This window comes from Cygnus atratus, chromosome 3 (genome assembly GCF_013377495.2).
Source record: "Cygnus atratus isolate AKBS03 ecotype Queensland, Australia chromosome 3, CAtr_DNAZoo_HiC_assembly, whole genome shotgun sequence".
Lineage (NCBI taxonomy): Eukaryota > Metazoa > Chordata > Aves > Anseriformes > Anatidae > Cygnus > Cygnus atratus.
Genome location: NC_066364.1, coordinates 37,119,013 through 37,133,534, shown reverse-complemented (window position 1 = coordinate 37,133,534; position 14,522 = coordinate 37,119,013). Strand labels below are relative to the sequence as shown.

General features: G+C 35.7%; 1 protein-coding gene across 2 annotated transcripts in view; it reads right to left on the bottom strand.

The window, feature by feature from the left end:
• Nucleotides 1-1,053: 1,053 nt before the first annotated feature.
• Nucleotides 1,054-14,522, bottom strand: part of LOC118254347 (cytochrome b5 reductase 4) — a 34,605-nt gene continuing 21,136 nt past the window's right edge. For both annotated transcript variants that reach the window (XM_035559524.2, XM_035559525.2), the window contains 6 exons: nucleotides 9,739-9,879; nucleotides 9,452-9,604; nucleotides 8,704-8,854; nucleotides 3,716-3,802; nucleotides 2,190-2,354; nucleotides 1,054-1,683 (listed from right to left, as the gene is read on the bottom strand). In XM_035559524.2, the coding sequence (XP_035415417.1) occupies nucleotides 1,629-1,683; nucleotides 2,190-2,354; nucleotides 3,716-3,802; nucleotides 8,704-8,854; nucleotides 9,452-9,604; nucleotides 9,739-9,879 (752 nt within the window). In that variant the 3' untranslated portion in view covers nucleotides 1,054-1,628. The remainder of the gene's footprint in view (nucleotides 1,684-2,189; nucleotides 2,355-3,715; nucleotides 3,803-8,703; nucleotides 8,855-9,451; nucleotides 9,605-9,738; nucleotides 9,880-14,522) is intronic.

Below are 14,522 nucleotides of genomic sequence, written 5' to 3'. Positions count from 1 at the left end.
AATTAATGAAGTCCTTTTACACGGGTGACAGAAAAGCTTCCTTTAGCACAGCGATCCCATCAGATCTTGAGTGATGGGAAAATTAGGAATCCTCAGTATGCTATGGAAGATGTAAACTTCAGTCATTAACACCAAAATGTAATTTTTGAAGTCACCGCAGTGATCTTGCATCTGTGACAGAAGAAAAAAAACACTATAAAATTTAATGTTATAAGCATTTTGTTTTTCCAATGTAACACTGACGTTTCTGCTCAGAGGAAAAGAAACCTGTTCAGAGCACCTGGGCTTTGTAATACAAATCTCCACACATACAAAACTATAACTGAAAACTTTTAGATCCTTCTAGATGACAAAATAATGACTCTACTACTGAAATACGCTGTGACCCATGGGCAATAACTGACAGCCATATCCTTTTCTAACTTCAAGTCTAACACATGAGAGGGCACTAAAGAGATGATTGCTCAGTTTAGGATAGTCAGTCACTGTCAGATAGCAATTTAACCTTTCAAAAAAGCATTATTAAGATATTTCCCATGAAAGCCGAATTATAGATCCCACAATCACAAGTCTGCCTTCTTAGGAATAAACACCCATTCAACACATAAAAGGAGGATGCAAACAGAAATAATGAAAGAATGTGTACAGATGTTACTGACACATCTAGAATGGTGGTAGCTGCTTTACTACTTTTTTTTGTCCAAGCTGTTATTTGACAGCAAATTACAGGCTCATGACATACTTTCAATACTGGTATTAGAATCTATGGGTTTCTTTTATTACATTATGTTTAATAATACCGTAACCTGTCAAGTTATTCTTAGGTACTTCCATGGTCCTTACCATGGTGTCTACAGGCCACGGGCTATCATGTTTTTACCCTCAGAACAGCTCAAGATAAGTGATGAATAATATCGATGTAGCCACACAGAAAACTTCATGGCAGACCAAGATTATGCCTCTGTAATGAGTTCTCAGTTGGTGTCCTAAGCCTCTGGAAATCCTTCTGTATCACATTATAAACTGAAAATAAAGAAAATTTACAAAAATACATTTTGTAATGTAAAATTTTTATTTTTTTTATTATCTGAGATAATTTTTTGTTTTACCAAAGTTACTTTTATTCTTTGTTTACAAAGCCAGAAAACATAATTGGATCACCTGCAAGTCAAATAGAGATTTCAGATGAAAATGAACATTTTTGAATAACTGGTTACCTGAGTTACAGTGCAATTTTTAAATTTGGACAGTATTGCTCTGCAGACTTTTTACAGTAAGAAATAATAAGCTTTTCAGGTTAAAATCTAAATCAGTGCTTGCAATAAATTTAAGAATATTCACAGACAAACAACATGAAATACCTTACATAACGTATACTACACACTTCTGCTTCCCTCTACAATAAATTAACATCCTGGATGACTAAAGTATTAGCAAAAATATTTACAAAGACAAGATAAAACACAGTATAAAATTTTTTGTCAAAGATGTATTTCCTCCAAGAAACAGTTTGGTACCAAGAGTGAAATTTCAAGTCTTTACAAAATTGCTTCTCACTTATTTAAATTCATGAAGGTAAATAAATAAGATTGTATTGTACAAACAGACATTGATATCCTCATACGGTTTTATGCAGTAAAAGCGTGCATCTCTTCTTGGGAGTATCCAAGATCCCTCAGGTATCTGAAAGTCAGAAAGTAAATTTGTAAGAACAGTATTTGGAACCCAAAACACACCACAGACAGTGACGAAGCACTGCAGCTATCTAGCACTATCTTGTCTTTATTCAGACATGAACAATTAGGTATCTCAGATTTCTCAAAAGATAACGATTATTGGACAACTCCACCCTCCATTAAATCCACAAATTTGACTTCAGTAGCGCTGTAAGTGACATCAATATTGGTTCAATATTTTGAAACTGGGCAAGAAAAAGTTAGAGAGCCCTTTATCCTTAAATATATGGCATATAATGAAAGCATTAGGTACAGATGTAAATAAATGCATTAATAAAAATCAAGAAAACTGCTTGTGATAGAACAGCAGCTTTGAATTTTAGTAACTCAATTTTTTAACCTAACACCAGCAAGCCATTTTTGAAAGACTTCCAAGTCAGAAACATTCTGGTTGGTTAGGTGATCAAATTAAAAAAATTCATCGTTCTCTAATTCATCATCTAAAATACTCACTCTACTCCCTGTTCTGTAAAAGGTGTTGGGCCACAGATGCAGATAAGCACTTTGGAGTCTTTTCTGCTTCTTTTCACACACTCAGAGAGAAGGGATAAAGAAATCTTCCCCTGTTTACCGCCCCAGTCCTTCGTTGGTTCTGAAAGAATAAATTGAACCTCGAACCTGGAAAGCAGAAGAATATTTCAGAAACATCACCTTTGATTAGAAATCTGCTATACAAGATATTAGTGAGACACTGATGTTTTCTAGGTTTACTTTCTTGTTGTGCTGTACTCTCACTGCGCACTATCAGTTCTCACAGACATTTAGTTGTTCCTACCAACTAGGTCAATCAAATCACCTCCAATATTGGAAAATTAATTCTTAAATGCAATCCTCAAACGTTCAAAATTTTAGTTGTGTATTCCACCTTTAAATAAATAAAAAATAACTGGTACCATTCAAGATACTAAAGCACAGATTTTGTTTCTCGATTATTTACTTATACAAATGTTGGTGTAGCTCGATACATCAACAGGGAAATAAGAATGCTTAGCCAAACTTGTGAAAATGTCAGCACAATTTCATTAATGAGAAAATACTCTAACTGGCTTCAAAAATCCACTAAGAGTAGTTATTGAGTGAAAAACAAGCACTTGTGTATCTAAGGCTCCTACTGAAAGGGAGAAAGGGATTTTGCTGTAAATTTGCAGTGTCTAGACTATGAAACTTTGAAGGTGCCAGACATCACTATGTTTGAAATAATACTGATTTTTCACATCAATGCTAGGAAGGAACAATGTAAATTAGCTTGTTCATACAATTTCAACTGAGAATTAAGCAAGCACGAACAAAACATACTTCTTTCACCTAATATCTAGGCATTGATAATTTAGCTAGTCATAAAAGCAAGGGTACTGAAATTAAAAGGCAACCTCATATATACTCCTACATCTCCTGACAGAACTACGGCCTGGTAAATGAATATTACCTATGCACTAGTGCATTTTAACCCATAATTACTTTGTAACAGAGAAAAGTAACAGCACGTAACAATGAAAGTAGGGCCTAATTTGAACTTTGAATTTCTATAAAAGTATTTTTGCAACCAAGTGACACCAAAGAGACTTTCAAGACACCTCACTAAATTCAAAATAATCTTCCAATGGTAGACTATCCTTGTCTATTGTTTCCATCCCTCTCTTTGCATATCTCTATTTTCTATCACTAAGGCTAATTTTCTTCACCTTCTAAATGCTTCTCAGCTAGTCTTAGCTAACATCTCATCTAACACTCCATCTTCAATAAACATCTATTAAACACTGTCATATCAAATAAACTCTTTGCTTCCCAGAAGGTAATGACATACCCTGCTGATATCTGTGGCACATATAACCAAATCTCCTTCCAATCCCTATGTCTCATTAAATTCTAGCTAAAAGTTTCCAGAAGCAGGATCTATCCTTGTGCCAGAGCTGTACAGTTACTACATGCCCCAAGGTTTGTTCTCCTATACATTGGGATGATACAAGAGTTGTAAATACCTTTTATCTTTAAGAGCTAACTCCTCTAGTTGGTTTCTCCAAAGTATGTCATCTTCCTTTTTGTTGAAGAAGATCAACTTCACTGTCCTTAAAAAGAAATAAATAAAATTTAAGCGCAAATTGTTTCTCCATTTAAAACACATGTTAAAGAATCAGAAGTTACTGGATTATACAGAAGACTTTTACAATGATGATGTAACTCTTCAGTTCTCAAATCTTTTTGCTTCTAACCCACTATAAGAAATTTCTTGCTGTACCTGAAAGCTGTTGGATTTGTGACCTCTCTTCTAAATGCCACAACCCTGTGATTGCAATCTCTACTTCAAGAACTGCTGTTCTAAGAAAAATAAAATCTCTTAAAGTTACTAAGGCATGACTGAGAATACAATATGCTTATTTGTCAGGTTTTATTTAATGGTCTCTTGATATTATTTGAGCACTACTACTGCAATTAATAGCTGGTTTATGAACTCTGTACACCCTTTTTATATTATGTACCCCATCTTACAGAGAAGTGGAATTTCAAGAAGTGTCATCTTAAATAGGAAAAAAACCTGCATAGATATTCTTTAAAATGAATACTTCAGCCAAATACAATTTGGCCTTTAAGAGAAAAAACAAGATGAACAAAGATCATTATGGCTTCATACACAGAAAGATATTGCAGACAGGGAAATAATAAATTGCTTTTCACATTTATTGTAGACAATAACAGACTTAAAAAATAATAGGGAGACGTAGGCTAAGCAGTAAGAATGGAAATCCAGTGATGCAAGATAGTCACAAAAAACACTATGTAGGAAAGCTGCGGGTTCATCAATGTTAGCAGTACTACCTCAGAGGTTCAGCTACCACTGGCCTAGAACTAGACAGAAACTGTTTCTGCAGCTGAAGTGACCATTAAGTCATAAAGGGACCATTAAGTCATTATCCAGATCCTTCCTCAACCTTCTCTGCAATTTGTGTTCTGGCTTATGCAATCCAAAGTTAGGGCAATTGTTACTTTTCATGGTAAGATAATTTTTGATGCAAATTATGTTTACTTTGTTTATATATACTATTTATGTACATGAGGTGCATACATAACATAAATACATATATATATATATATACACACACAAGATACTTCTGCAACATTTTCTGAAAAAAAAAAAGTGGGTAAACAGCAAAAATAATACCAGGAAACATATGCCTAGAGCAGTCAGAAACACAAAGCTTTATGCTTGTACTGGATCAAGAGATTCTAACACCTAACGAGCCTCCAAGACAAGAAGAAAAAACTCATTTACTTTGACTAGTAAGAAAACATATGCTGCTGCAGCCTGAACTAACTGCTAGTACTGAGTACCCAAGAAATCATGCTGAAGAGTTAAAATAAGCACTTCTGGTCATCCTTCAATGACAGAGTAGATATGAGCACTGTCTGTGCTGTAGAAGTCTTTCACACACGTTACCTACCGTGTTTATTCTGGTTATGGACAAAACGTCAAGATTTGCATCTTTTACTACTGGTTTTTCTGTCCTTGGTTTTGCTTTCATGTTATATTTACCTCACATACTAGTTTTCCACTCAAGAAGTTAAAAAGACAAAATCTAAATTCACTCTGCAGTATTTCCCAAGCATTTTGTCAGATGATTAATTTATTTCACAAAGCCAGGCAACCCTATATCATTTGCTACTGACAATAAACCATGCTTTGGAAGAGCCTTGTACGCAAACAGCACATACTCTCTGTCCTCACAAAAGAGGATTACGTGTAATTACTGGACAATAGCAATACAAGAATAAAGTATGCTTTTAGATTCTTTTCTAGAAACAGATTATTGCAGTACACGTAATCCTTTTTAGTTTTACTAAGAAGACTGGCCTCCAATTTAAACCCTTTATACCCTTTCAAAATGTGCTTCATAAAGACATAATGAGCCAAAACATCCTCTGTTTATATTGAATAAAACCCTGTATTACAAATTAATATCTATTATGAGAGTCTGAATTCAAAGACACAGGAAAACAGTAGCAAGTCTGTAAAACTGTCCCCTGCAACAGCTTTAAAGAAAATTAAAGGTCAGGCATATTTTCCATTTTTGTAATCTCCCAAACTACAACAGTTCACATCAACAAAAATGTAATCTATTAAGAAAATCTGCAAAGCATGACGCTGGAGGCAAAACATTGCTAAAAGCAATGCAAACACAGCTCATCTCTTTCAAAACATGCCCCTACAAGTAATTCTTTGCATTTCCTTTTAAAGCTGAGCTATGGCATACTCTCCTCAGTTAGGACTTTTTACACTCACTGTCACATTTTGGTTTACATTACAGTTTAAATAAAGACACACATGACAACGCATTCTTTTAGAATTCATGTTGCTCAGTTTTCTTATGAGAGACCACACCCAACACAAGCAAGAATCTCTTGTATACTCTGCATTTATTCACACAAGAGAATTGCTTGTGGGTCTGCTTGAACGTAATCAAAATCCAAATTCAAGATGCCAGCATGGTCAGATCTCAAAAAAATATAACTATGCTAACTGATCAAAATCTGAGTATTTTTAATTTAGGCTCCTAGTTTTCCCAGGTTATTTTTAGCTTAATACATTTTTCTCCTCTCAAGAAAAAAGGTTTTCCTCATAGATGCTGCAGAAATGGTTGAACTCTAATAAAGAGTGCTAGTGTCTGTCTCACATCAAACCATAGCACAGTTTGCTATTTACTGAGAATGGAACTGAGAACTGTACCTAGGAATTTGAAAAGCTGAGGAAATCTCAAAATTACAAACAGTAAAACAAATGCCATAACTACTCAAAATTTGTCCATTACCTAGATGTATGTCTACAGTGAAAGTTCAAGCCAAATGAAATCAGGCAGTTTCCTGCTGAAAACAGGAGAAAGATAGTATGTACAGTTACATTTGTAAAACATAATCAAGTGGTCTGTAGTAACTAAATGGTAAAATAAAGGGTGAGAAAACTTGAGCAGAGATACTATTAAAAGAAGAGGTGGTCTGCCTCAGTATCTCTATGGTTACGCAGCGAAGATACTTAACAATACTGGACTACCACTTCACGTACAACTTGGTCCTTTATAGAAGTTAGTAACTAACCCAAAACCTCTGTGTAGTCTGAAAATATTCGAAGACTTATCCAACAGCCTGGTTCCAAAGAGATTCCTGCCCACAGAGGGACAGTCTTCAACCAATTGCTCCAAGTCTTGAAAAGTCTAGCAATTCTCAAGTGGGTAAGAGACACTGATAGGTAACAGAGGAAGAACACAACTGTTACTGAATATGGAAGGATCAGTGTGCTGATCTTGTGGGAGAGGTTAAAAATGCAATAGGGCTTCTAAAGCTGTGATTCAAAAAAGGCTGGTAATTTCTGAGTGAAGCACTGGGTCCATTTGTTCACCACAATGGAGCCTAGAGGAAGATTAGAAACGATGCAACCACATCTTGCATTAACTGATCAGGTGGATGCTCAGTTGAATGTATTACTGCTCCAGTTTTGCAACCTTCTTATGGCAATGTTTCTTATTTCAAAGATTTCTGTGACCGCTTGTCACAGGCTTCAAGCACTAGAGCAGTTCAGGTCTCTCCAGCTGTTGGCTGTATTTACTTTGTTGTATCTCTAGACTTCCTGAAAGAGTCATCTCTTGAAGTCAATGGACTTAAGTCACAACTCAAGGACGACTTCAGGCACAGAAAGGGATCTGCGTCTCAACTTATGCTTCAGTTAATGAAGTAGATAGTAAATTTATGCTCCAGTGTCTTTTTTTGGTTTGAGCACAAAGGATGAGAAGAAGAAATTTCCTCAGTGGCATTAGACGGGAGACAGACATGCAAAAGAAATAGAGCCAGCTAGCAGTTGTTCTCCAAGTTTGAAGCCTCAGCAATGGTAGGTTTAATAGTTACTCTCCTGGCCCTCAAAGAAAACAAAGAGTGACAAACAAAGAAAACAACCAAAAACATGCCTGAATGAAAACAGATGGAGCAATACCTGAAGAAAGATACATATGGAAGACTTTAAAGGGGCAGGTTTCCAAAGCAACAAAACCATAAATTAAAAAGAAACAATTTTGAGAACTGATATCAAAAAGAAAACAACTACAACTAAACACAATAAAAAGTTTGACTGATGTAGTGAAATTGTAGCAAGATTTGCCTAAACCAATGAGAGGAATGATATTGTAGAAATGTACTTTCGACAACACACACTATAAGAAGACATGAGTACGTTCTCTCCACATACAGCAAAGACTAGGATTTGCCAGGCAAGGCCACACATAAGTACATTCAGCGTACACATGGACAATCATGTCACACAGAAGTACTAGTTCTGGGGTTCTGAAGGACTTAAGAGGCCAAAACAACAAGTTCACTTCAGCAAGAAGTATTGTTTCCTTTTGGAGATTTTATGAGCAGCATACAGAACATATCTCCAATACTCATGTTTTTATGCATCTGAATACGCTTAACCGCATGCTTACATAAATTGCTCTTTTGTGAAAACTGGAACTATTCCAGTAAAAATATGTTACTATTGCTTAACAGGTGAAAACAATATAAATGTACGTAAGGTATTCTAAAAGGTTAAACAGAAGCCATAACTAAACAACCATAATTTCTCAATTAGAAAACAATACCTACATTGCAACTTTCAACATTAGAAAGCACTCAAATGTAAAACTAGTTTTAAAAAAGAAATCAGATTTTCTACTTGATGAACCCATTTATATCATAACTAAAATCCAAAACGCAAATCAACCCCTTTTGTTGACAGTAGCCAATAACCAAACATGCAAGTTCCTAAAGACTCTGACAGAGTATTCCCTAAAGCATTCCAGCTTTTGGCATAAACCAAAGAAAAATGCTTTCATGCTTTTTTTTTTTTTAATTGTTTTATTAATACTGAGGTTTGCCTCTCACATTTCATCTCATTCTTCTTATAAATTACAGTAGGTTGGTGCTAAATCATAGGATATGTACATACCGGAGACAACTAACTTCAGTCAGAGCAAAATTCAGCAGTTTAACCATTGGTGTGAAGCCTGTGCCTGCTGCCAGCAAAAAGAGGTCTTCTGAAGTTTGAACCTGTGACTTCTTGAAGTTACCTTCAGGATTGCTGACAGAAATATAGTCCCCTATATAGTCAAAATAGAATGGTAAATCTTAATGAGATGAACAAGCTAACTAGCATTCTGATTTTTAAAAGGTCCCTTTACACTCCATCTTTGTAGCATTAGTGTTCTTTACAGAAAAGTATTATACATAGCAAATACTGATCATTTTTGTTAAAGGAACAGATGTTCAATTAAAATGTCTTGTTTTGATGGATTTTACATTATACTAGTACATAAAGATTTGTGAAGTCATTGTTAAAAATCTTCCTTATATCTGAAATAGAAAAGGAAGTATATCTTAAGTCTAATAAAGCAGAACTAGTTTTCTTTAATTAAAAATACAATAAGACTTTCTAAGAGTATATCTACTCAAATACAAAATGAACATATTTAGAAGATCAGTCCAGGGAACGTTATGTAATGGACAGTTCCTAGTTACACTGAGGATAAGCCTGTACATTTGGGGCATGGAGAATAAGTCTTAGAAAGAGTTATAAGTATGCCCCAGTTTAAAAGCAGGTAAGCAATAAGAACTTCACAATACCCGGACAGTGAATCTGAACAGATAAAGCAATTGCCGCAAAACAAAACACAAAACCCCCCAAACCATATACTCACCAATTTGTAGGTGGTCAAGTGCCTGTGTGAACAGTCCACAGGAATAAATTTTGATCATTAAATATATACATGCACCATCATGGCAAGACGGTTGTTTGAAATCCAGCGTTAAAGAAGGCAATATAGGTGTGTATGGTTTTACTACTTCTGTCCCTAAACAAAAGACAAAAATGTAACTGAAGAATACAAAAAGTATTCTATATCCAGAAAATTTAATGCAAACAATATAGACTCAAAATAGAGATTTATGTTAATATATCCATGGTCACATTTTGAATTTTTCTTACCTGCAATGACTTGTTTGAGGTAAACATGTTGTCCAGTGGGAACCTGGAGATGGGTGCTCTTAGGCAACATGAAGCAAAAGAGCTTGGTGTCGTGGGTAACTTCTGTCTTAGAAACCAGCTTGCATTTCCTGTAGAACAGTCCTAAAAACATGGTTTTGCTTGTTACTTAAGCCTTGACCTGTGTCTTTCTATTCTTACGCATCTTTTAATGAGAGAGAAAAAGCCATGTATTTCACTATATACTGTTATAAAAAGACTACAAACAGATGCTTCTTGTATCATTACCTTTTCTAAATAACTTTTCTAGTTCAGGAATCTAGCTCAGGAATCACCTATAGGTGCTTCATGTTAGGCACTTTACAGACCTAATCTGCATGTAACTAGTCAGCATTGACTAAGAAGCAGAAAAAACACCAACTACTAGCAGAAAGCAGAACCACTTGTACCACATTGTATCTGCACTTAATTCACCGTAACAATTCAGCATGAATACACATATGCAGATTAAAAACAGCTTGGGTGATGCAAATGAAAAGGAAGTGAGGCACAGCACCATTGTCTTCACTAGCAGACTACCTAAACCCACCCAGCACCTTGGGTATTTATTCACAGAATTGCTGACTACCCTGCACTGTTGCAGTTTCACTGCTGTTAACACAGCCAATATTTCTGACATGGCTACCTATAGGGAAGTATCTTTACAGTTCTTGTGGAAAGATGGTGTATATTGACTAAAGAGTATCCTTCAGCATGGTTTCATCAGCTACTACCCTAGCTCGGTCCGCTTACAGTAACCATATCATTAGTGCCACAGGATATCAGAGCACCTTACAAATTCAGAACACCCACAGGAATTTCTACCATGTTGCTCAAAATGCAAAACAAGTTACAGCAGAAACTTAATTATTGACAATAGTTTAAAAATACAAGTGTCCACATTCATGTGGAGCCTCTTTACCTTTAGATATACAAGTTTAACAGCCTAGAAGCATTCGTTAGCTAAGAGCCTTGCACTTTTTTTTTTTTTTTTTTTTTTTTAGGTACACAATACCAATGCTTAAATGCTTACACTTGACATAAGATAAAACTAACATACATGCCTATATAGGCAAAGCACACTTTAGCATCATCAGTATTTTGGACAGGATTTGTTGCCCTTTAGCTAAGTAGAAATTATGAACTCTAGTTATACATTCACATGCTTACTTAAACTAACTGCAAGGTCATATGTAAAGTACAAACTTCTGCCGATACAGCTGTTTGTGAAGGCAAATACAGCAAGATATTCCTTAACTGCAATACTCAGTTAACTGACATAGGCCTGTGCCATTGCCATAATAGGTTAGCATTTGACTATTTCGGGACAAGTGTCCTGGCTTTCCTAAAATATCCACAGGAATAATAATTGCCACATAAGGCAAATTAAAGCATATTGAAGAAATCTGGATACAAAACTGGCGTTGTAAACTGAGGATGACCAGAAGTCATTTTTCTACTTCTACCTGAAGAAGAACATTTTTCAGCTAAGCCCTTGTTTCAGTACTGCAGTATTTTAGCTCTAACCTAAAATTATTAGCATGCTGATAGTACCATACTGCCTAAATAGGTCTGTAAATATGCATAGTTATGCCTGGAAATACACATCCAGGTTACTAAACCTCAGTTGTGCATGAAGTTTGTACATGGACTAGATTAGTATCATATTCATTACATACCACTATTGTCACAGTAGGTGACCATGGTGCTTTTCTGCTTATCCTTGTTTTAAGCTATTCAACTATCTACTAGTGAGTTATACACCATAAATGCTTGCAGAGACATGATGTAAAGGCTCTGACAAGACATAGATCTTTTTACATTAATATTTACTCATCATCTTTCATCTAATATCCTAAAAACTTGCTTATTATCAACAAGCAAACATTTCAGATGTACCAAAAGAATTGCCTTGAAAAACGAAAGGCAATAATACAATTTTATACCAATCTTGATGTATAGCAAAACAGCAGCAGCTCTCCAGCCATAAAAGAAATTTTATAAAACGTTTGTTGTAATTTGTTCTTCCATCATTCTTTTGAAAAACAATATATACTAAGATTGCTAAGTATATATTTTGTATATTATATTTGTATACCATGTCTTTTACAGTACACAGATAATATATAGTAGAGCACACTTTAGCATAATGTAAGCTCAGATTGCTGTCAATTCTTCAGACTTAAGAATTATCTGAAAGGATATGGGTGGTTGGCAGTATATCCCACAGTACTCATCAGCTAATATCGTACCAGGTATTTGTAAGGAGAGGGAGAGAGAGAGGTTAAAAAACTGATTCATCAACTGATTCACCATTTCTTGACAATTTCTTGAGCCTTCTGATCTGATGAATTCCAGCCTTTTCTACATGTAACAAACTAACCTTTACCTCCCCCTTTTTAATTTTCCATACAGAACTTTTGTTCTAAATCACTTGATCTGACTTTTGAAAATTCAGACCTTTCTAGGACTGAGCAAACTCCTTGTTTAGGTTGTCCTCTTTACTGTATTAAATGAAATTAGTGGTCCCAATAAAATTTGGAGTCACAAGCAAAAACAGTTGGCAATGTGGAAAAGCCTTTCGCAACACCAGCATCTGATAGCAAGCTGGAGAACAGCTGCTTTCAGCTACACATGAAGCCAAGTTACTGGCAGATGCCAAAGACATAGGATTTGCTATTATACATAAGCAAAAGGCACTGTTCTCACAATTTTGTAGCAGGATGAAAGTGCTTAGCAGCAATTTCTAGTTTTCAAAGTAGGATGTTAGGCTTCATCAAGCCTTCCAGGATTGTGCAAACATTGAGTGTCAGCGTCACAGCACCAGGTCTTCTCTAATTCTATCCTACAATTAATCATACTGTTTATTGACAGCGTTAAACTTTTCCAGCAAAATCCTAAACAATTTAGTTTTCAAAATTAGTTTTATTTGTGTATGGTCATAAGAGCTCTTCAAAACTGAGGGGATTCCAGGCTTGAAAGCTGCATTGCAGAGGTTGGACCATTCACTCCTAAGCAAGTCAAAAGGACGAAAGAAATAATTCAGTACCAGTGTTTGCTCAACTGGAGTCCTTCAATAAGGTTTTGTTTCCATGGACATGTTTACAAAAGAATAATCCATTCTGTTCTCTTAAAGATCACGGCATCAGGTTAGAGATGTCACCCTAGCTGAAGATCTTCCTCTGCTGGAATCAATAACTAGAGCACCTTGATTCACACACACGACGTGAGTTCTATTAACACAACTGGAAGCGTGGAAATACTCTGAGTAAAATTACTAATTTTATTAGAACATCAGCAACTTATCAAAAGAACTATGAACCTACACAAGCTGAATAAAATAGAAAAAAAACACACATGTAGAATAAATTTATATAACTACTTTTCAATTTGCTCCCAGATTTTCAGATGCTTTTAAGCAGTGGAAGAATTTACACATTATCAGTTATATTGTCTTCAAGCAAGACTCTCATACTCAAGGGAAGTAAATGGGCATGCTGAGAGAAAGTAGTAGAAAATATGTAAACCTGAGTGAAAAGAAAAACAGAATATTTAAGGCAATGCATCTGTGCTGCCACACACATACTGCAGAACAAAAATGCCAGATATAAAGCTATAAAATAGCTTTAACTAGACAGCTCAGGTCTTGGAAGCAAAGCAGATCTCAAGGCCCTACTTCAACATCAGTGCTGCTCCTGTTGCTCTAGCCTGCCTGCTTGCCTAGAAGAGGCACCAGTCTGCAGAGTTCAGTACAGACATGCCACACAAGTCACTATATACCTCACAGCAGTTGTTCCACCTGCTCTCCTCAGCCATGACAAAATTTGAGGAACTCTTCTCAATAGAATAAGAGCAAGTTACTTCATTTATGGCACTGACTTTTTTTTTTAATGCTTATTTGTTTTTTATATAGCAAGTGATACATCATGTAAGTACAGCTGTTTACAAAACCAGTACGTCCTTCCTCTGCCCTTTTATATAGTCCTTGCAGACCTTTCTCAGCTATCTCACAGCTATGCACTGGAGTAGCTTAAGTGGCTATGAATATAAAGTAAATTGGACTCTAGTCAGCAGCATACACATTTATGTTATCTTATTGCAGGGTTTAGGAGGAAATTCTTCACTCAGAGGGTGGTGAGGCACTGGAACGGGTTGCCCAGAGAAGCTGTGGATGTCCCATCCCTGGAGGTGTTCAAGGCCAGGTTGGATAAGATTCTGGGCAAACTGAATCCATGGGTGACTCATGGCAGGGGGTTGGAATGAGATGATCTTTAAGGTCCCTTCCAACCCAAGCCATTCTACGGTTCACAATACTACTTGATGTAACGTTCTGTGTTAAAAGTGCTCCTGGCGTGGGCATAGGTAAATAGTCAAACTGCATGTGTTTAACCCTGATAATATTACTATCCCAGAATGCAAAATAAACCACACTAAACTGTAGTAGCGTTAAGGAAAGCCTCTGTACCTTCAACACACTTCGTACTAACAGTTTCTGCAGTCTATTAAAGAAAATCCAAACTTCTCTTCAAAGACCTGTTTAACTCCACATATAAAAATGCATTACTTCACTTCTGAGGTCAGAATTACTTACCAGGCTGGAAGTCTAGACTATTTTATTTCCAAGATAGTTTCTATACTTCAGGAAAAGTAGTTTTGTATACAAAATTAAAATTTCACATCCAGTAAAGACAGGAAAAAGAAAATCTAGAGTTGTTAATTACTATTTCTATGCTCTCAGTATAAGAGGT